Consider the following 23,724-nt stretch of genomic DNA (forward strand, 5'->3'; position numbering starts at 1 on the left):
GAAGTGACAATTGTGCTTGCTATTTGTAATGACTAACGTGGCTAACATTATCAATTATCCAAATTAGCCAAAGTAAACAAGGATAGCAATAAGAAGAAGGACAAGGCAGCGAGTCAGATCCCTACCCACCCACTTCTGCAGGTCTGATGACAAGCCAGGAGCCAGGAAGGGGCGTGGCTGGACAGTCTGATGAATGCCCTGCCTGAGTCGTCCTGGCAAGCTCCTTAGTTAGTCCAGTGATTGTGATTTACCGCGCCCATTATCTGAGTTCTAATTAGCGCCGCTTGAGAGTGCTGATACACCTTTCTTCCCCCTATTTGGTGTCGATACGAAGGCTATTTGTCAGTTCACGTTTATTGGTGGGCCGTGAAAAGTATGTGAACTGCTGGTACTAGTGGTGGTGGTGGTGGTGGTGATGGTGGTAGTGGTGGTAAAAGTGGTTGATGCCAGTGACGGGTAATGGGGAGGAGACGTGAGGGAAGTGTCATAATAGTTAATAGTGTGGATGTTTATATTTTTTCAGCAGGTGTTTTTATGTCCTGAAGGAAGGAGGAGAGGGACTGAAGAGAGGATGAGAAGGAAGAAAGGAAGGGAGAAAGAGAGAGAGGTATGAGGGAGGAAGATGGAGGAAAGAAAAGAAAAGGATTTGGTTGGAGAGAACGAGAGAGCGCAAGGGAAAAAAAAGGGAAGGAAAAGAAGAAGAAGAAGAAGAAGAAGAAGAAGAAGAAGAAGAAGAAGAAGAAGAAGAAGAAGAAGAAGAAGAAGAAGAAGAAGAAGAAGAAGAGGAGGAGGAGGAGGAGGAGGAGAGAGAGAGAGAGAGAGAGAGAGAGAGAGAGAGAGAGAGAGAGAGAGAGAGAGAGAGAGAGAGAGATGATGAAGGTGATGTATACTAAAACAAACACAAACTTTAACATCACAATAAGAAATTGAGAAAGGCCAGATAAGATGTGTCATTTTCAAGCCTATACCGTCACTTTTTTTTTCTCTTTTTTCTTTTGTTTTTGTTCTGGGGACGAAAGACGTACTTGGTGTGTTAAGATTACGAATTACTGCATCGTTTACCACTTGACGTCATTAGAGTTGAAGTATTGGTGGTCTTTCTCCTCATTATATCAATCAGATCAACCCCTGTTTTTGTATTCTCGCCTTCTCTGAAAATACGCCACAAGTACTGTATATGTATAGTTTATTTAGCTTTTTTTTTTTTTTTCCTTTTGCTTCATTCCTATTCTATTCTTTACATCTATTCCTTTTTTCTTCCTTCTCAATCACTCCTCACTTTTCCCAAATCCTGGCTCTCCTCTTTTTCCTACCACGATACTAGATATTATTCGTCTATTCACTTAATCACATCACCTCCTTCTTCTATTACTTCTTTTAAGATGTTACTATTTTCCTCACCCATTCATTCCCAGTCCTTTTCTCTTCCCCAGACAAGCACGAGCTGGATGGGGTGCGGGTCAACGGCAAGGGCAAGAAGATGAGGAAGCCACGCACCATCTATTCTTCCCTCCAGCTGCAGCACCTCAACAAGATCTTTCAGAGGACCCAGTACCTCTCCCTGCCAGAACGCGCGGAACTGGCCGCCTCCTTAGGGCTAACCCAGACTCAGGTGAGTTTAGAAATTCGTAGTGGTGTGGTGTGTTAGTTTATTGACGGGAAGATACTGTACAAATAAGTCTTGTATTTTTAAGTGCTTTGTTTTCTCACCATGATTGTTTTGTTTTGTTTTCTAATGATTTCAGTGTTGATAAGTCTGTGTTTTCATGGGCTTTATTGTAATTCAGGATTCTTCTTTAACTATCACCACGCTTTTATAAATACTTCTAAATATCACGATAAATTTTAAATGATAGTGTTGAAAGTGGTCGAAATAAGGCACTGCGTTTAAAAATATGGCCGTAGCCAGCTTTATGTTGCCTGACTTGATGGGGATGTGAGGTCTTGCTCGAAGAGTAGTGTGTTGTGCTTACTCATGATTTCTGAAGGTTACCAAGGTGGGAGTCAAGAACATTCCTGTGCCTCGATCTGATGGTAGTTTTGTAATATGTAATACCTTCGTCAGCGTTACGTGGCAAATACAATAAATTTACAACTTTATCTATAATCGCTGACGCAACAAATTTATCTTTTCGCATTTAATAGATCCAAAACTTTTGATTCCTATTCGCTAACTTAACACTTATTCCCTTATATGTTTGGTAGATCTGAAACTTTTTATTCATTTTTGTAGACTTAACAGGGTTCTCTTTACGCATAGTACACCTGAAGCCTTCCATCCTTTATCTTTAACTCCTTCAGTACTGGAAACGCATTTTTACCATAAGTTTAAACAATTAGACAATTTTTTTTGACATTAGGAAGAATCTATGGAGGTCACAAGATTAATATCCTGCAGTTTCCATTATTTCAATCCCCACATAAAGTTTTGAATCTGTATAAAGTCACTGAATATTAAGCATTAACGCGCCATGGTGTTGAAGCGGTTAATGTAACAGATTTTCTCTTTACGTGTTTACCAGATCACAAATCGTTGCTTCTTAGTTGCTGAGTTAGTAGAATTTCTTTTTTTCGTTTATCTTATCAGAAATCCCAACTTATTCACATACTTCACAAATTTTCCCTTTTTTCATCTTACTAGAAATCATTGTTTTCTAGCAGACGATATTTTTTTCCCTTTCGCATATCAGATCTGAAACCTTTCATTCTTCTTTCCTAACTTGCATTATATATGCTCTTAACACAACAGTTTTCCCATTGGCATAGCAAATTTGTAATATTCATCTCTTATTCACACACCAAATAGAGTTCTTTCTCACAAACATATTTCAAACATAACATTTCTGATCATTGACATCAAAAACTCCTTCCTTCGTTCCCTGCTGTTAAAAGTTCCTTCATTCACGCAGGTACAACATCCAAGTGACGTGCATAAGACCTTTTGAGCCGTGGTAACTGACTGATAATGATAAGCGTGACTGCCACTGATAGGAATTATTAATGCTGATGTATCGGTCTCCAGTGACGCAGTTAGCGATATCCTCCCACGCACCCTAATGGCTTTCGAAACCCGTGAGGGACATGCGCAGTTTAGTGAGACTTTCGTCTGCCAAGAATGAGCTGAAGGCTTTTAGGCAATATGGGTAAATTGACAGTAAGAAAGGTCTAAGAAATAATAAAGGTCCATTGCTTTGTTTGGAAATTATTGGTGCAAGAAGTTTTATATGACAAAATAAAAGACGAAAAAGTACAATAAATAATAAAAAAATAAGGAGGAAAGGAGTAGAAGGAGGAAGAGAAGGAGGAAGAAGAAGGACCGCAGGAGGAGGAGGAGGAGTAATGGTATCAGTAGAAACAGAAGAAAGGGAATATGGAAAATATAAGACAGTTAAGTAAAGAGAGTGGAGAGGAGGAGATAAAAAGAATAGAAGAATGAGGAAGGAAAAGAAGCAGGAGGAGGAGGAGGAGGAGGAGATATCATTAACTATAGTGGTGGTGTTGGTGAAAAGAAAAACAGAAGGCGGAAGAAAGAGTGTAAAGGGAAAATACAAAACAAAGGCAGGTAAATCACACATTCCCAACACATTATCAGAATGAAAGACGATAATACAAATACTGAATGATGAGAAAAAGAACACTATCAATAAAACCCAAACAAAAGTGGACACAAAATAAAATACAGTACAAAAACAATAAAAAAGCCAAAATATCGACTTAACCACGGAAAATAAGAATGGAAATGAGTTAAAACAGACGTAAAGAAGAGGAAAGGAAAGATGGAGGAAGAAGACAGAGGAAAGGAATAAGAAACATGGAGGAAAAAGAAGGGCTTTGATGAGGGAGGTTACTGGTGGGGCCCAGTTATTGACTTTTTAATAACTTTGCTGCTGTGCGTGATGGCGGTGGGGGAAGAAGGGGTGAGTGGCCGGGAGGGGTGAAGGGAAGAGGAAGAAAGAATGAGGGAGAGGCGAAAGACGAAAGGGAAGAGAAAGAGGAGGAGGAGGAGGAGGAGGAGGAGGTGGTGCACTGGAAAGATAAAGAGAGTAGGAGAAAGGGAGGAGAAAATAAAGGGAGAGAGAAAAGGAAGATGGGAAAGAATAGAGCCCAAATAGAGAAGAAGAAAGAGGCGCTTTAGTAAAGATAACAGGTAGAAGGAGAAAAGAGGATCGAGCGAGGAAAATGTAATGACATGAAGTAGGGGACAAGAAAGAGTTAGAAGATCAATAGGGCAAAGAAAATGAGAGAATGAGATAGAAGTAATATGATGTAGAAGGTGCATTAGGAAACAATAAGAATAAAAGAAAGACTAGAAAAATATGAAGAGAGTCACCACTCCTTGCTTTCCTAATCTGCATTCTTTTCCCATTTATTTTCCTCACCTGCTTTTATCAGTCAACTTTTACACGAAGGTTGTTGATGTATCCTCGTATCTATGCTAGTCATGAGTCGGGTCAGGCCTTGCGCACCCTTATGTAGTCTTCTGCTGCTGTGTTGAGGGAAGAGGCGAGTCAAGGGGCTGCGAGATGGGGCTTAGGGACGCGCGGTGCATCAAAAGGACTTAGAGATTTGCTTCGTTATCTTCCAACTGATCATGCTGCGATAAGCCGCTCGCACGACCTGTTACGTCATGGCAGGAAGACGAGCCCGCGGCGTGACTTAGAAGACCTAACGTGGGTGTGGAAATCTGGGCAGGTGAGAGGAGCAGGTGTGAAGCTCTAGGCGGCCTGTAACTTTTCCGGTGACATGGCATCTGCTTTATGTTGTAGATTTCATTGAATTATATTGCTGGTTTATGGATTATATTTCATGTAATTATCTAGGCTGTTATTGATTATGCTGTCACTCATCCACCAAGACTTATTCACTCCCAAGATTAACGACATGTAAAGTTCTAATAATTATCTGAAGTTTAGAAGTTGTCAGCAATACTAAATGAGTTGAGTAACATAGTCTTTGGCATTCCAAACTGAGACATATAACGACTCTCCATTCTTCAGAAAAAAAATGTTCATGAAGTGTATTAGTGTATTTTGTCTACCATAATGATGTGTTATATCAGGGGATGGCTCAGGCCTGATGATTGTATTCTCATATGTTTTAGATGGCTAACTTGAACAGCGTCATAACTTTAGTCAATGCTATTAGGAATTTTCAAAGTAGTCTTTATGATTTTAGGAATAAAAAAAAAAATCCTGAGAGAGAGAGAGAGAGAGAGAGAGAGAGAGAGAGAGAGAGAGAAGCACTCAGGAGAACTCAACCTATCATAATTGTGTCCTTTTAAAACAGTCCTGCTGAGAACCAAAAGAACACGAGCTTACGTCTGTTTGATAAGTGATTATTGTTTCGCACCACTGTAAAGAATAAACAATAATGCGACAACGAAAAAAAAAAAAATGAATAGGGAAAGAAAAAGTGACATGAGTCTGGAAGCAAACGAAGTGAGTCATCAGTGTACGCGTTAATTTGTTAATGTGGTCTGAAGGCACCACGCTGACCAGACCACGAGCCCCGCTGCTGCACAAACACACCATGGGGAAGGGCTGGGCGGGGCGGGGCAGGGCATAGGTGGGGTGTGTAAGGTGTCGCTCCGGGTCGGAGGATGGGGGAGGTAGGGAGAGAGGGGCGCTTCTCTGGGAGGAATTACTGGGATTGATTGCTGGAGACACACCACGTGACGGTGAATAGATTATGAACCGTGGACTCTTAATATTTTATTGTGTGTGTGTGTGTGTGTGTGTGTGTGTGTGTGTGTGTGTGTGTGTGATAGAAATACGACTCTAATTGCAGGTGTGACATAGCTACAACTCAGGTGCAGCAGGTAGAAACAGAGTTATATCATCAAACATAAATGAATAATGAGGGTGATCGTAATTCATACCATTAATAAGAATAGTAATGATGACACAAAGAAAAAAACAAACAATAACAACAACGATAACAACGAGACCGTGATAAAACAAAGAACCATTTCTCTCTCTCTCTCTCTCTCTCTCTCTCTCTCTCTCTCTCTCTCTCTCTCTCTCTCTCTCTCTCTCTCTCTCTCTCTCTCTCTCTCTCTCTCTCTCTCTCTCCTCACCTTTTACTCATAACCCTGGAAGTGGCGATGTCATTTGTCACACATTCATTACTGTGAAATTCATTACTACTTTCCACACCCACCGCGAGGAAAGGCGACGAGGGAGCGATGCCAGGAACTTGAATACATTTATAACACTGTAGAAACTGAATACATTTGAACAGTCCTGTATCTTATAGAAGGAATAGAGAAGAAGCAAGGGTGTGAGAGGATGCAAATGGCGATATAGTGAATGTTGTGGCTAAGTGTAAATGAAAGGCCTGTTTAGGAGGTGTAGAATGGCTAGGGTGTAGATTATAATGCGGGGGGCCATGTCCTGTTAAGAAGCGTATTAGTGTAGTTTTTGAGGGAATACCGATAGGGGAGCATTATACAGTGTGCAGTAGGCTTAGAGTGAATTAGGTAAAGGACTTTGTGGGGCTGCAGGGATGAATAGAGCAAGAGTGTGTAAGGTAAGAGTGCGTGGAGGCCTGCAAAGGTGAAAGAGACAAGGATGTTTGAAAGGTTGCAAGGACGAATGAGGCCAGGGTGTGTGGAAGTCTGTCAGGGTGTGCTGAGGACTGCCAGGGTGACCAGAGCGACGGCCAACCTTCAGCTATTGTCGGTAGTCACGTCCGTCACACTAATTTCGAGATGGCGTGTGTACGGTTCGCTTTGTGTGTGTGTGTGTGTGTGTGTGTGTGTGTGTGTGTGTGTGTGTGTGTGTGTGTGTGTGTGTGTGTTTGTGTGTGTGTTGGTGAATATGTTATTTTGTGTACCTTCTTGGCTGGCTGATGACGTACAGATATACAAATTGCATGTGCGTTGGCCTGATTTGTCATGCACTTACGTCAAAAAGTAAAAGTTTATTGGTGTATTGACTCATATTAATTACGGAGTGAGTGAGGGAGTATGCAGGTGCGTATATTTACTTGTTTTCCTGCTGTGTGCTTTAATGACTCAGCACAGATGATAGAATTCACCCCTTCCGCCCCCCATCCACCCATCACTCCCACAACATGATTACATCAGCAGAAAAAAAATATAAAAAATTATCTTGATTCCTTCTAGAAACGTTTCTGTTCATATACAAGTGCGCCATAAGAACACCTAACGCTAGTGTTGTTTGGTGGTGATGGTGGTGGTGATGGTGATGGTGAAGGTGGTAGTGGTGGTGTGTGGTGGTGGAGGGCCAGAGTTCACCGTCCCTCCAGCACTCACGCTTCTGATAAGGGCTTCGTGACTGGCCGGCACTCTGTTTTAGGGCAGTGTGCGTTTAGGTGCAACTGTTGTTTTTATTAGTGGCAGACTTTGTGATTCACGCGACGGGGGTTATTAGTCATACACGTCTGTGAAGAATGAGGTGCGGAAAGATTTCTTAATTTCGTAGTGTTCCATGTGCTGAAAATCGAGTCCTTGTTAGTGACACACACACACACACACACACACACACACACACACACACACACACACACACACACACACACACACACACACACACACACACACACACACACACACACACACACACACACACACACACACATTAGTAGTGTGTTGAACATAAAAAAGTTCTTGGCAATAATATGGGTGACAAAATACCTTTGTTTCATTTGCTTGTGGGTTGATAAGGCAAAACAGGAAAGTTGGATAAAAGCAACTCGTATTTCAAGAGGGGAACATGACCATAAATAAAGCAAATATCTTCCACAAGACATTGGTTGGCAAAAAAAAAAAAAATAGTTAAATAATAATAACATCCACCACTGCACGCCACGCTCGCTCCGATGAAGAAGTGTTGAGGCCTCAGGCACACATGGCGATACTTTCTAGATCCTTCTTTGGACTGTGAATTGGAAACTAGAAGCTGAAATGGTTGATATAATGAATCGTAAGCTCATCAGGTTCGAATTTCATAAAAGGTCTCTAAAGATCTCAGATAGACTATAATGAAAGTTACAGTGTCGGTATGATACTTAGAGCAACCATTTGGATTCATTTCTACTGTGTTTTGTTTGCTTTATCGCTCAGTTTTAATCTCAGTTCGTCTGATATATTGCAAATCTCCTTCATTTACTTCATTATTATCAGATCATAGGGCAGCCGTGAGAGAAAATGGTATACCGGACGTTAGTGTGGTAGGCCAGTCGATAATGAACAATGACTTGCTGCTTAGCTTACAGGATTGGTATGCAGAAATTCTTATTGATTTTAATGAGGAACAAGGAGAGAGGATGCATCACAACATAAAGATAATGAAGGGAAGGCATTAAAGACAAACCAAAGATGACGTACTGTTGCTAGATAGTCGTGATGAATATCGTGCAAGTAACATTTTAAAAACAACAATGATTTCCCGAACAAGTTAGCGTTTTTTAATCAAAGCAACTAGAATATCATATTCAGAAAATTGATGTGCTTGTTCTTGTATGATTTGAGGTTGGTTTCTTTGTTTTATGGTGTGTGATTTTTAGGTACAACTAAAAAATGGACTCTCTGCATAGTTTGTTTTTAATAATACCCAGCAAATTCATGAAAAGAATAACGTAAGTCTACTTTTAGCACTATGTACAGAATTATGTATGGCATCTTATATTAAAAAAATATATTTTTCAAAGAGATCTGTAACCATAGAAGACAGATTCTGAAAGATGAAAGGTATAGATGTTGATAAGGGGAATATTCCTCTTATAGAAAAGAAAGATCATAGCCAATGTAGAAAAATACTACTATAGGAATCAACCCTCTAAAATAATGGATTTCAGTATTTCTCGATAGTTTTAACAATGAAAAATGTCTGCCAATGATAATTTAGTGATAGAAATATATCTACACACACACACACACACACACACACACACACACACACACACACACACACACACACACACACACACACACACACACACACACACACACACACACACACACACACACACACACACACACACACACACACACACACACACACACACATCTCTAGTTACCATGGTGAATAGCAGGCCTTATATGTACCCAGAGGTGGTAGCAGTGGTAGCGGCGGTAGTGGCGTTCCCGTGGAGGCGGCCTGGCCTGGCGGGAAGGTGTGGGTGTGGGCTGCCACGACACGCCAGCAGGGCAAAGCGAGCTGGGGGAAGGGGGATTTAATGGGCCGTCGGGGAGCAGGGAGTGAAAAGGGTTCGTTGGGCCGCACCTCTGCTCTTCCATGATGTGGGAGGAATGTCGGTGGCGGTGCGGGTTGTGGACATCCACTCCTACCGTCCTCCCTGTTGCCTCCTGTCTTGTTCCACGCCACGGGCGCGTCACGTCATGCAGGCAGCGTCCTCAGCTTGCATGTGCGTAATGGCGAACTCTTCCTGCTTCATCGTGTGGTCAGGCTGAGACGTGTGTCTGGCATGCGCTGGCCCTGAGTCTGTCCTTCACTCGCCTGAGGAAGGAAAGTTATGTCGGTATAAACTTACACCTCTGTCGGACATCATGGAGTAGGCTTTTGTGGTTAACACGCACACACACACACGCACGTGTAAGCGCGCACGCACACACACACACACACACACACACACACACACACACACACACACACACACACACACACACACACACACACACACACAGTCGTACTGTCGTGTCATGCATGTGTACTGTATGTTGTTTTTCAAGCCACACATGATGGATGCATCTCACAGGAAGCATTTTTTTGTCCCTTTTGATCCAAGATTTTGTGACAATTTACAAAAAAAGTTTAATTTCATGATAACGTTCCATCAACTAAATCACCAAGTTTATTACACCACGTAAAAGTACAACATTTACGAGAAGAGAACTATCGTTAGGAAATTAAGCGCCTTAAAACACCCATAAAGAAAAAGGATATATATTGGTTTAAAGGAGTTTTGTACTAGTACATTGGTGACGTTTGTAAATTCGTATATTTTACAACCTCGGGATACCTACCCACAACACCGTATGTAATGGAGAGGGTGCTACGAACGCTAAATAGATTTGAGCTTTTCGTGAAGTCATCTTGAGCAAGTTTAAGTTAGCCAAAAGTCAAGTTCGTGCCTCTATTTTTAATTGAAATGATACCAGCAAGCATGTTCCTGGTCGGCATGGTAAAAAATCACCAAAATGTGTTCGTTTCTTTGTATCAAAAATCTGTGATGCCATTTCGAACATCTGCTTCTACTTGCCTTACTATTAAGAAATGCTTCCACTTATTTTTTATACATCTAATTTATGTACCTGTCTTTCAAGAAATATGCAGCAATAAGCATATTGGTCCTTGATGAAAGACCGTATAACAGTATTGAAAAAAAATGTTGTTTCTCTCTTTTGTACTATACCTTTAGTACGTCAATGCTTCAGTCACTCATCTAGTATTCTTCTTTCAACATGAACTGCTTTTTTATAATCTTTTCTGTTACAATATTTAGCTTCCAGCGGTAATTTGGAAGGGAAAAACTGAAAGACACACTCGAACACAGTACATAGCCATGTATGGGTTCCCTTGTAAATAGCGAGATTGGATTGCGTGACACCGTAACGCGAAAGTGACGAGTGAGCACCGCTGAATATCAATGATTGTGTGGCTTCACAGTTCCTAATGCTGTTGTCTGGCTAGGCACTAAGAGAAAAACAGAGAGAGAGAGAGAGAGAGAGAGAGAGAGAGAGAGAGAGAGAGAGAGAGAGAGAGAGAGAGAGAGAGAGAGAGAGAACGGGGTCGTGTGGGTGCCGCTCATCTAGCCGTAGTAAGGCTGTCATCATCTCCGTTAACGAAGTGTCGGCGCACGTTCATTACGGTTCCGCCAGTCACCCGCCTCCCTCTGGCCTTCTTCATCGGGATCTGCTGACACGCCTCCCCTGCCCTCCCATCCTGCTACTACTCACTTGTCATTGCCGCTTCCCTGCTACTCCAGTGTCTACTGCCCAGCACCCTTTGCTCCATTACTTCCATACCACCCATCCTGCTACGGTTCTCATGTCATCTCTGCTTCCATGTTACTCTCATGTCTATCGCCCTTCACCTTCTGCTCCTTCACCTCCTCTGATGGGCCTGGTTCTTTCTGTTCCTCACTCAGCTCTTCAGTCGTGCCGTGGCGCTGCTTCTTGCGTGGCTGTTCTCATTTAGTTTTAGCCTTATCTGTGTAAACCATCTAAGTGCGCTGCCACGACCCCGGTGAGTTGTTGCTCCGCCGATGATTTCACAAGACGCTCTTACTTCTTGTTGCATGTCCCTCTTCCTCTCTTCCTCTCTCTCTCTCTCTCTCTCTCTCTCTCTCTCTCTCTCTCTCTCTCTCTCTCTTCTCTTCTCTTCTCTTCTCTTCACTGTTCAATGCCTCTTGTGTCTGTCCCTGAACGAAAGTACATGAAGGTATAACTGATCTGTTTTATTTTTGGTGTTACCGAGTTTAGTGAAATGTTGAAAGGGTTTGCTAGAGGGTCACAGGTGCAGAGCTGCTGCTATAGGAATTCATCAGCAGTAGTGGTGGTGGTGGTGGTGGGGCGTAATATGGGTAGCAGAGACCAGCATCCAGTCATCCATACTGATGAATCCCGCCGGCAAGTCCATCCTCCCTCACCACACACACCTCCCTCCCTTTCCCCTTCTCCTTCTCTCCCTCTCCCTTCCTTTCCTCCCTCCGTCCCTTCTCACCTCCCTCCCAACCCTTCACCTCTTTCACCCTCGTCCCTCACATCACCACCACCACCACCACCACCACTACTAGCTACTCTTCATTACAGTTTCACTCAATTTGAGACAACGCAGAGAGAACATGTAAAAAAAAAGTATTCACCAAAACACAGCAGGAAACATGGGGGAAAAATGCACTTACGTATTTATTTGTTCCCCCTTTTTATTCCTTTGCAACAACGAACGATATGATCTGATTTGTGAGCGGCGCAAGAGGACGAAGGGGACGGAAAACCTCCCGGCCTGCAACTCCCAAACTGACAGATAGACTCGGCCGGCAACGCACCGAATTTAAATGAAAAATGCGCCAAAGTTCAGCACGGCGTTTTCTTAATGTTTAGATCAGCGATGGTAGTAAGTTGCCTTGGTGACGAGGACAGCTAGAGACGGCACACAGGATTAGCAGAGCCTGGGAATAGCATTGGCACTCAGTACTTCTTGTATCACACTGCATCTGACGCCGCGGGGTCTCCTTCAGGGCCAAGGGTTGCTAGGCTGGAAAGGCTCTCCGGTGTTTCCAAAAGGAGCGAAATGAAAATGAACGAGACACAAGGCAGAGGGAAAGCAGGAGGCAGGTGTCGTGCCTCCCAGCAGGACGGGCAAAAGACCTCCTAATTGTTCGCTTTTGAATATGGATGGCGTGTGTGTGTGTGTGTGTGTGTGTGTGTGTGTGTGTGTGTGTGTGTGTGTGTGTGAGCAGTGAAAACGAGGAAGCAGTGTGTGGAAACGGAATGTGGGTGTTTTGATAATGAACTAGTTAACTCTTATTCTCGTTGTTAGCGTGTTTCTTTCTCTCTCTCTCTCTCTCTCTCTCTCTCTCTCTCTCTCTCTCTCTCTCTCTCTCTCTCTCTCTCTCTCTCTCTCTCTCTCTGTATGGAAATGTATTGGACCAAAGAAATTCCCAAGACTTGATCATCCCCAAAAGTTTTCAAGACAAAATCTTTTCGGCGGGTCGCGTGGTCGAATTCTTGATCAGCCTCCGCGACACTTTGGGAAGATTTTGAACACCGCCGACAGAGGAAAAAGTAAGAAAAAAAGTGAAAAAAGAAGAGATGAAGGAGAAAAAGGAATAGAAAGAAGAGGAGAAGGGAAGGATTTAATGGAGTAAAGGAAGGAATATGAAAAGAAAGGAAAGGAAGTGAAGGAGAAGCAGGATTGGTGATAGTCGTGTGTTCTTGTTAAAATGTCTTGAAACGGAAAAATAAACGGGTATTTTCATATTTCACTTGATCTCTATCAGACATCTACATGGATTTCATGCTTTTGGTAATTAATTCATATATTCCAAGTAATTAATCTATGATTATTGGTCCATCTCGATCTTAGGATTGCAGTCATAATATTTGTCCAAACTGATATTAATATCCATCCAAGCGTGATACCAGTGACCGTTTCAGTTACGCTGATTTATGTGACCGTTTCTTGCATCAGTGTTTTGGTGTGTAAGTTGAGTCACTGTAACTGCGTGTGTGACTGAGTTGGGGAGTGCGTACACTTGTATCGTTGAAGACTATATTTTAAATCAGTTCACCTTTTCAATGTTAGGTTTGGCAAAACCATCCGGATTACGATGAATATTTCATTTATTCATTATTTCTTTACACATCATTAGAAATAATAAATTTTCAGCAATCACGGTTGTTGGCTGCACGGCGCAGTGGCAGTGGCCATTAGTGGGGCAGCATCGCCATCAGCACGTCAACACGACCCTAAACGCAGCAATTAGTCCCCCGATGATTGCGCGCCTCACCTGTCCCGCTCATCTGTGACTTTTAATTCACATAGTATAAAATCTTACTAATTCATTTCCGTCTTGATGGTGTGGATCATTTCAGGATGACGACCGCCACACCATGACTCCATCAACGGATAATTAAAAATCTACATCATACAAAAATACAGACCATATCAACAGTCCTCTTGCAACGCTGTTGTTCACTGTTACAACTTGTCGTAGGTCATGAATATTCAAGTGACGGTAGTAATATTACTATACGTTTATAACTATAAGTTCCGTAATGTCACAAACGCGTCGCATCACAAATGTTGCTTCATTCAACACGGTAACTTCCACTCACAATCGAATTTTCTGTTGCAAAATTTCACGGACTCCATTATTCCCGCTGGCCGAACATGCCTCTCCGTAATCTCATCTCTGCTACTATCTTCAAACTCCCATTACACTCCAAGCCCTTCTCAAATGTTCTGGAGGCCCACTGTGTGGTTTCATATTGTCTGGTTGTCTGTGCCGCGTTCCCTTCACCTCAATCTTCTCATAAGAAATACACTGATGTTTTGCAGAACCAGCTGTTTTTTTTGCATGTGTGTTATTACATGATGTGAGAGATGAAATGAGATGGAAAGTTTTCCTGGTGTGGTTTAGAGGAGATACCAGTGCGATGGCAAAATGAAGAGAGACGATGTTTTCTCCTACATTGCATTATATACTGAAAATGCTGATATATAGTGGTGATGATGATAACAACAGTGGTGGTGGTGGTGGTGATACTTTATTGTGCAGTGTAACTACAGACTGAAGGTGATAATGATGATGATGATAATAATAATAATAAAACATGCATATATTCAAGTTTAAGCTTCAGTGATCTCTGTACATCAGGATACAACCTCGAATAGTCAACTCAAGGCCTTTATTTATTTATTCATTAATTCATATTTTATCCGTCTATTATTTGATTTTATTTTTCTATCCAAGTTGGTGTTGGTGCAGGTGGTGGCAAGTCCCATCTTAGCATCTTTACACATGCAGTGAAGCCAGGCTGGGAGGATCATGATATTTTAACAGGCCTCGCTCCCTGTAAAGGTCTCGAGACTCACTGACTGACACTCGTTTCTTGTCCAGTCTTGTATTGATGAGAATCCTTCAGTACGAATCGTGAATAGACTGATTACGAGTTCCATGTATTGTTTGCCTTTCTACACAGACAAAACAGGGAATACAAGGAATTACATTGGCTAAAATACGTAATTACTGAAGCCACTACAATATTTGCTGGGTATTGATATAAGAGATGCTGTTTGTGGCTTGTGTAACTATTGGTGATTTACTTATATTTACAGCACATTCTTCTTTTTTCTTTCTTTTTGTCGATAGTTATAAAAAGCACTGGATTCTAATGTTGCTTCGTGCGGATGTTCTGGTGCTGCATCAAGGCTATTCTTCCTTGTTTGTTTACTTATTTATTTATTTATGTATGTATGCACCTATCTGTGTATGTATGTATGTATGTATGTATGTATGTATGTATGAATGTATGTAGGTATGTATATTTATATTTGTCTATATATCTATCTACTTACATACATATCTATCTATCTAACTATATTTATCTAATTATCTATTTATCCACCTTTCTAATGTCGAAGAGTTTAAGGGATTGACCAAGGAAAAGGAGACAAAGAGGAAAAGAGAAGTTTGACCAATTGATTCCACAGTCTAGTGATTATGAATAGATTATCCTCCAATATTCCAGGTGTTAATTCATCGGTGTCAACCTCTTGAATCATAGATCAGAAACGATATATCAGATATGTTCATTGCCTAAATTACTGCGTCATTAATTTTCATTCATGATTAACCTTTATAAACTTGATTTTATGATGAGATCTTTACTTATTTTTATTTTTATTTTTATTTATTTATTTATTTATTTTTTTTTTTTTTTTGCCGCAAGAGATCAAATCATGCAAGTTTTTTTTTTTTTGACGTTTTCTTTTTCGATCTTTGAGTATTCACAGTTTAGTATTTATGTATATTGCTTCATTTAATTTTTTTTTTTCCTTTATATTTGACATACATCATTCGAGGAGATCCATAAACCACAGTGAACATGATCCATTGTGAATATGAACCACAGTGAACACGAACCAATATGAATAGAAACCACTATGAACATGAAAGACGAACCACTGAAACAAACCACTACGATCTCGAACCACTGAATATGAACTACTGAGCACGAACTATTGTGAACTTTCAACTCGTTATCTAAGGATCACGACTTTTTACGTTGGTACAAATCCTTCCTGACTCTGCTTATCTTCTCTCCTGCCTTTTTTGTCCTTCATTTATCCATGTATTTAGTTATTTATTCATCTCTTATTTTTAACACGCATTGTTCACATAAATTCACAATGTGCCTATTTTTCTTCTTTCTTTCTTTTTCCTTTCCTTATTTTTTTTTCCGGCTACCTATTAAATTTTCCAATAGTAGAGCAGAGGAGTACACACACACACACACACACACACACACACACACACACACACACACACACACACACACAGGAAAAAGAGTAATAGATGCAGTGGGTTTTTTTGTTTTCGTATATTTTTATTTTGTTTTCCATTCTTGTATTCGTGTCTTCAAAATAATGTTAATGATATACCTACGCCGTAAGACTTGTAAGGTTTGTAGACTCTCTCTCTCTCTCTCTCTCTCTCTCTCTCTCTCTCTCTCTCTCTCAGCAACCAAACACCTGATTTTTTTTTTAGATATCCCTTTTTAACATTTTCAGAAGGAAGTTTATGTCAGAAACAAAATTATTTTCAGTTTCAAAGAAGAATGTGACAAGAATATGGAAGGACACAAAGAGTTCGATGCCTTTTTTGTAGCAATTAAAGTAGGAAAAATAATGAGATAAGAATATTTTTCAAGACAGCTGTTCTCATCCTCTCACTACCATCAACTCATACAGGTATTTCGTTACATTGTTTATGTCATTAGAGAATTTCATCGTGTTAGGAATGACACTTTCCATTGTGAAGGAGTAATAGACCATTAACTTGATTAACCAGCAAAATTACATCTTCTTTAAGCTGTTGATGCTAACACGGGACTGGATCAAATCTGAAAGTCGCACTTCCGAAATTTTCTGTGTTTATGGTACATTTAGTTAAGGGATCATAAAATGTTTCAATGCTTCTGTGCTGCCTGTCGTATTGAATGAAGTAAACAACATTGAGGTGAAAATGTTATGAGTGCAGTAGTGAAAGCTGTGACGGAGTGAGGTGTCGAGGAAGCACATTATCGAGAAATGGAGTGTTGCCTTTCCAGTGAGTAAAGGAGAGGTTGTCAGACATCCGTGAAAGAGCCATCAATAAACTAAAGCACGTTATTTTTCCACAAGTTTGTGATTATTTATTTGCTGCGTCAATTATGCATGACACGGTGGTGATCAGGAATCGAGTAACCTGTCCTCACTTCCACTGTGTTTTGTGTGTTTTTCTCAACCCATTCAGTATCACAGACAACTGCTGAACTTTACTGAATTACTTATCACTAAGTCATAGCAGAATAAATGTAATAAATTTTTGCTTAATGAATAACCTTAGATTTGATTGAATATTCTAATCGCATGTAAAATGTAATGAAATCTATGCCTTAGCAATGATAAGGTAAAATCCTCTCGTCTACTGACAGCCTCTTTACATATTCTGACTGTTTCCTTAATAACTGAAGATTAATTCAATATGAACGCTGATATTGAAACCCATCTCATTACATAAATGCATCCACCACCACAGTCACATCATAGCCGCCACTTTGATACCTTTCACTACACTACATTACCGAACCACGCCAGATTACACCAAGAAACTCCGTGATTGGTATTTTGCCATTCTCCACTATGTTTACTTCATAAATTAATTCCTATACAATAATACATTCTGTATACTCTGTATGAAAGTGAGTCTGCAGATTACTCAACTTCCAATCACAACTATACCACGGATCAAGACCAGAAATATGAAGTTATATAGATAATAATATCTAAATTGATTCAGACTTTTAATGAAGCGTTCCGCAAAGAGAGTTAAATTGTACAATTACCAAGAGAAAAGATGTCATGAAGTGTAAAGAATTTTCTATCCATAAATGGAATATAAATTGAGATATTATAACATTAATCTCTAAACCAATGAGATAACTTTAATCAAGAGTCCAACGAGAAAATGCGTCTGTAGAAGGTAAAAGTAGTTGACTGAGACGGATTTTTCATATGAAGTATTTTCACTACTTCGTACAAAATGACATGACTTTTCACCAACTGCATACGTCATGGTTGTTGTTCCGTTGGTGTGTCACGACTCACCGGCAAGTGATCCATGACGTTATTGATAAGAACGATACAGCGTCGAGTCAAGTGAGCTTCATGGTGACACATGCGTCTTGTCACGGGAGGTATTTTCAACTGCAAAGCATGACTGTAAAATATGAAAAGTAGGTCATAAAATATTACGTACCTACTTATTTCTGAGCAACATTACCAACGCTGACATAAAATTCACGCGTTGTTAGACTGACAAACACACAGACACAGACATATAAGTTGAAATACAAATATAATGAAGAGATATATAAATGAATGAATAGAAGGATATATAAAGAAATAAATAACATGCAGATAGAAAAACAAACAGGTAGTAGGAATATATATATATATATATATATATATATATATATATATATATATATATATATATATATATATATATATATATATACGGATAAATAAAAACATACAATTAAGTAGGCTGAAAGATATAGAGGTCAATAAATAAAGACAGTAGATATACAGATGAATACTGTAGAAACAACACGAATTAACAAACAAACAAAAAAAGAAAGACAAAGAAACAACCATATATACAAATACCGTAGACATGCATACATCACACACACACACACACACACACACACACACACACACACACACACACACACACACACACACACACACACACACACACACACACGTCCCCACTACCCTCCCATCCCTTATTCTACCCTCCATCCCCGACCCACCCAAGCCTCACACACCATGACCATGACACCCCACACACGTCGCAACATTCTTCCTCCTTTTTACAACCTGAGGAGAGCGATGTAGGCCAGGCACACCCCCGGCCCTCGACCCATTGTAAGACCGCCGCTCTCTCGCCTCGCCGCAGTTGCTTCTGAGACTCCAGCAGACTCGCCCGACTAGAGACGCTCACAGGCCTATCAATCAGAGTCCGGCCTACCTGTGCCACCCAGTAATTTGGGAACTATAGGTGAAGTGAGGAGTGAAATTGGTAGGGGGAGAGCGAAGGGGAAGAAGAAGGGGGAGAGGGAAGAACATGAGGGAGGAAGAGATGGAAGGATGGATACATAGAAAAGTTGGGCGTAGATGGAGGTGGTGAGGGGATGGGGAACCGAATGAGGATACAGATAGATGGATAGATTGATAGATAGACATAGACACAGACTGGTAGATAGGCATGTAGATAGAAGATAGAAAGACAGAAGAATATTAAAGTATATAAATGGATATATAGAGATATAACTAGCTGGCATTATAGATAGATAGATAGACAGATAGACAGATAGATGAATAGAAACATAGTTAAAACATATAGTAAGGTAGGCAGGCAGGTAGACACGTATGAAGTTATGTTTGTCAATAAATAATTACACATATAAATAGAAAAAAAGACAATTGAATACATTGATAGATATATAGATAAAAACTAAATAGATGAAAACAGATAAGTAGATGAATAAATCATATACGAACGGGCAAATAGATACCTACATACATATATAAATAATGCAAGTATACATAAGGAGCAAAACAGATGTCGTGAGGGGAAGGGAGAGCATTTGTGAGGAGAAAATGGGGCAAGAGAGATAGTCAAACAGAAAGGATGGTTTGGGGACGAACGGGGAGCTTTGAATGAGTGAGTGAGGGAGGGAGGGAGGGAGGGAGGAGTGATGGATAATAGAATGATAAGAATTAGAAGAATGAATGGAGGGAGGAGGGAGAGAGGAGGAGAGGGAGCGGGTGCAGTGTGGCATGGGTGTACGTAACGGAACTGGGGAGAGAGAGAGAGAGAGAGAGAGCCAGTTAGATCCGCGTGCCTCACCTCGCCTCCTAAATATTCTCACTGTCTCGGGGAAAATGTTAATCAATGCAAATAAATAAACATATACAGGGTTTTGGTTTTCTGGAGCACTGAGTTATTCGCTTGCCGAGACACTATTCGTAGTGGTGAATATGTAAATGACTGGTTTACACACACACACACACACACACACACACACACACACACACACACACACACACACACACACACACACACACACACACACACACGAGTCAGGTCTTGAAATCACGTTATCTTGAAAGTTTCTCAAGATTTGCATATGAATTGTTACCTTTGTTGCTGATTTCCTTCTTTAAAGTTTGAGCAGTGCGTGGCTCTCTGTTATAAAGCTCCCGATCCAGGTGTAGTGCAGGTAAAGTCGATACTATTGGTTATTCACTAACATGCGTACATAATTTTTACCTTCATTGTGTTGCTTCCAAGAGGTCACCACTGTGGGTCGCATCGCAGAATGAGTGCCAACATTCTTAGACCCATATTCTTAAACGCTAGTATTCTCAAAAGCCACAGATAATTTGACTGGTTCTCACAGAATGTTTTCCATTGAAGGTGCAGAATCCTTGTTAAGTTTTCCCTAGAACCATAAACATGGATTTGAAAACGCAATGAGCTTCCAATAAAACTTGCTGGTTCTATTTGGACGTCCTATATCTTATATTTCATGAACTGCAGTAGATTTTATTTATATATATTTTCCAAATATTTTCATGATTTTAGTGCTACACACACACACACACACACACACACACACACACACACACACGTAAATAGGTAGATAGATTATGATTTATTGACCAGTGTTCAGTACTGATGTAAACTTACTAAGCAAACATGATACGCACGAACACATATAGATGCACATTCCTTTTAACTTCCCGGTAAAATTAGAATGAGGTCTCGTTTGATGGAAATCACGGAATTGTAAGTCTAATATATAGGGCTCGTGTCCTACAACGCTTTGCTCTTTCATCACTACTATATAGTGGTTAATAATTTTCTGCATGATGAATGATAGTTGAAATGTAATGCAAAGTAACTATGAAGAAATTTTTGAATTCATTTGTTCAAATGTTCAAGACCATAGAGATAATTAGTCAGATTTTAATGATGCTTTCACCATTTGACGATGGAGAACATTCATCAAACTATCACTAGAATCGTAGAAATACCTTTGGAAACTCCAACAACCTCCGGTAAACCCTATGAAAATCACAAACAGTGGAGATAAGACGCTGGAACGTTAAAGAACACAACATTGGTATTAGCAGCGTGCCCCATCAGCAGGATATGCCAGGAAGACCCACGTTGCTGACTTATGTAGTTTAGTCTAGCTGCAAGCTTGGGTGTCTGAGCTACTTTTTCACAGATCTGACCTTTCTCCGCTGCTCCGGCTCCACTTGAGAGACAGGTGTCCAGGTGCCCGATATTCCTTAGTAAAATCCAAATAGTAACACAGGATGAGTTAGTGCTCGTCGTGTTCCTCATTACATTGTTCAGTGAAGAGATGATCACTGTTCCTCGCACCTCCTTAACGTTATTTATCGCCATTTCTTTCGCGTGGTGAGGTAACATCGACGCTTCTTCTCAACGTGTGTACTGTAACCTTTGTACTATTGCTGAACAAGAAGTGAGGAGATGCGTTTGCTAGGAGGGTTCTGAAGACTCCTCCGCGGGTCTATAAATCAGCTCAGCGTCGCCTTAACGAGCATATCAGCCTTCATCCTCTTCCGTGTTAACATTTGCTGGTGAACTTTTAGACTTCTTGAGGCGTGACCTTCGCCTCGAGTAGTTTTTGTGACTTATTGTTGTTGTTGTTGTTGTTGTTGGTTGTTATTATTATTATCATTGTTATTATTATTATTATTATTATTATTATTATTATTATTATTATTATTATTATTATTATTATTATTGTTATTGTTGTTATCATTATTATCATTACTACGGTATTATCATTATTGTTGTTGTTATTATTATTATTATTATTATTATTATTATTATTATTATTATTATTATCATTATTATCATTATTATTATTCTTGTTGTTGTTGTTGTTGTTGTTGTTGTTGTTATCATCATCATCATCATCATCATCATCATCATCATGACCATAACCAGTTTAATTTCTTTTATTAACGTTTTCAGTTCTTCTCTTTCTCTCTCTCTCTCTCTCTCTCTCTCTCTCTCTCTCTCTCTCTCTCTCTCTCTCTCTCTCTCTCTCTCTCTCTCTGGTCACATGGTCACACACACACACACACACACACACACACACACACACACACACAGAGAACTCTACTAACTCACTAGAATTAAAAAGCAATTTAGAGGGCCATAAGAAATGCAAATAGTAATTAATGAAAAAAAAAATGGACAGAAAGATATATGCAGTAAGAAATAAAGAAAAACTCGTATGGTGATGGAGGGGATGAGGGTGATGTGATGTTCAGTATTATGGTAGTAATGACAGGATTTAAAAGGAATTCAGGGTAACTTTTGCATTTTCATTTCAAAAGTTCTTTCAGTGCGCAAGTGTGTGTGTGTGTGTGTGTGTGTGTGTGTGTGTGTGTGTGTGTGTGTGTGTGTGTGTGTGTCAGTGGTGTATTACTAACAAATAACAAAGACGAACTTTTTCTCAAGCTTCTGTTATTTTTTACTCAATATTCCTGCTTTATTTACTTCTCCTCTGTATCTTTTCATCATCTTTTTGCTTATATTCTCTCTCTCTCTCTCTCTCTCTCTCTCTCTCTCTCTCTCTCTCTCTCTCTCTCTCTCTCTCTCTCTCTCTGCCTCACTCTCTCACGCCTCTTCCTTGCCTCCCTCTACCACCTGACCGGCCCTCACCTGTCCGTCTCAGGCAGGGAGGCTTAGTGCGGCTCTGGCAGGTAACTGTGAACTGGATAATGATTTTCCTAGGCTGAGGAAGTTGTCGTAAAGGTCGGGATTATCATCATTTAGAGAGAGAGAGAGAGAGAGAGAGAGAGAGAGAGAGAGAGAGAGAGAGAGAGAGAGAGAGAGAGAGAGAGAGAGAGAGAGAGAGAGAGAGAGAGAATGTACAGGTTGATAGGAAGTCAGAATTTAGTTGCATAGTTAGCAAGATTCACAGAGAACTATAATAGACATGAAAAAAAAAAGAGACAAGGTTACAGACAAAAGCGAATGTTATAGGCAGAGAACGAGTGGAATAAGAATAAGAGACACGGAAAGTGGACAAATAAATTAACAAAATAAATTGATAGACAGACAAAAATCAACTGAATAAACATGAAATAGACATATAGACACACAGAAGTAAAAGACTCATAGATTGACCGACATGCAGACAAACAGACAGAAAAACAGATAAACAGAGACTAACTGATATTTGCCCCAACAAAGAGATGGCCACTAATAATAGAGGTATAGAAAAAAATTAAGTATAGATACAAATAAACAGAAGAAAAGAAATACAGCACATGAAACACATAGACATATATACAAACAATACCATAAAACAATGAAAACTGCGGAACCATATATGAGAGAGAGAGAGAGAGAGAGAGAGAGAGAGAGAGAGAGAGAGAGAGAGACCTTTCCATTTCTCTCCCTCTCTCTGTTTGTCTGTCTCTCACTCACTCTCTCTCTCTCTTTCCCTCTGTCTCTTCCTTCCTCGCCTCCCTCCCATCCTCCCATTCAAGAAACACTCCCGGCCTCCTATTTACCAGGAAAAGGTAATTTTCGCCCATAAATTCTGAACACCGACTCGGCGACTTCTCCCACACTATTCTCCTCCCTTCCTCTCCCTCCCTCTTCCCACTCCGCCCCCTTCCTCTCCCTCCACCTCATCTTTCTTCACCTATCTTCGTCCCCTCATCTTCCTTTAACTGTTATGTCTCTCTCTCTCTCTCTCTCTCTCTCTCTCTCTCTCTCTCTCTCTCTCTCTCTCTCTCTCTCTCTCTCTCTCTCTCTCTCTCTCTCTCTCTTATACACACTTTTCCCGAACATTTTGATTAAGTGTGTTTGTGAGCTTGCACGCGCGCTTTCATGTCTTCC

General features: G+C 40.4%; 1 protein-coding gene across 1 annotated transcript in view; it reads left to right on the top strand.

The window, feature by feature from the left end:
* The window catches only part of LOC123520751 (homeotic protein distal-less-like), a 72,672-nt gene that overhangs the window by 45,589 nt on the left and 3,359 nt on the right, over nt 1-23,724 (top strand). Inside the window, exon 3 of the mRNA XM_045283314.1 lies at nt 1,434-1,612. Coding sequence (XP_045139249.1) covers nt 1,434-1,612 — 179 coding nt within the window. The remainder of the gene's footprint in view (nt 1-1,433; nt 1,613-23,724) is intronic.

Source organism: Portunus trituberculatus, chromosome 47 (assembly GCF_017591435.1).
Source record: "Portunus trituberculatus isolate SZX2019 chromosome 47, ASM1759143v1, whole genome shotgun sequence".
Taxonomy (NCBI): Eukaryota; Metazoa; Arthropoda; class Malacostraca; order Decapoda; family Portunidae; genus Portunus; species Portunus trituberculatus.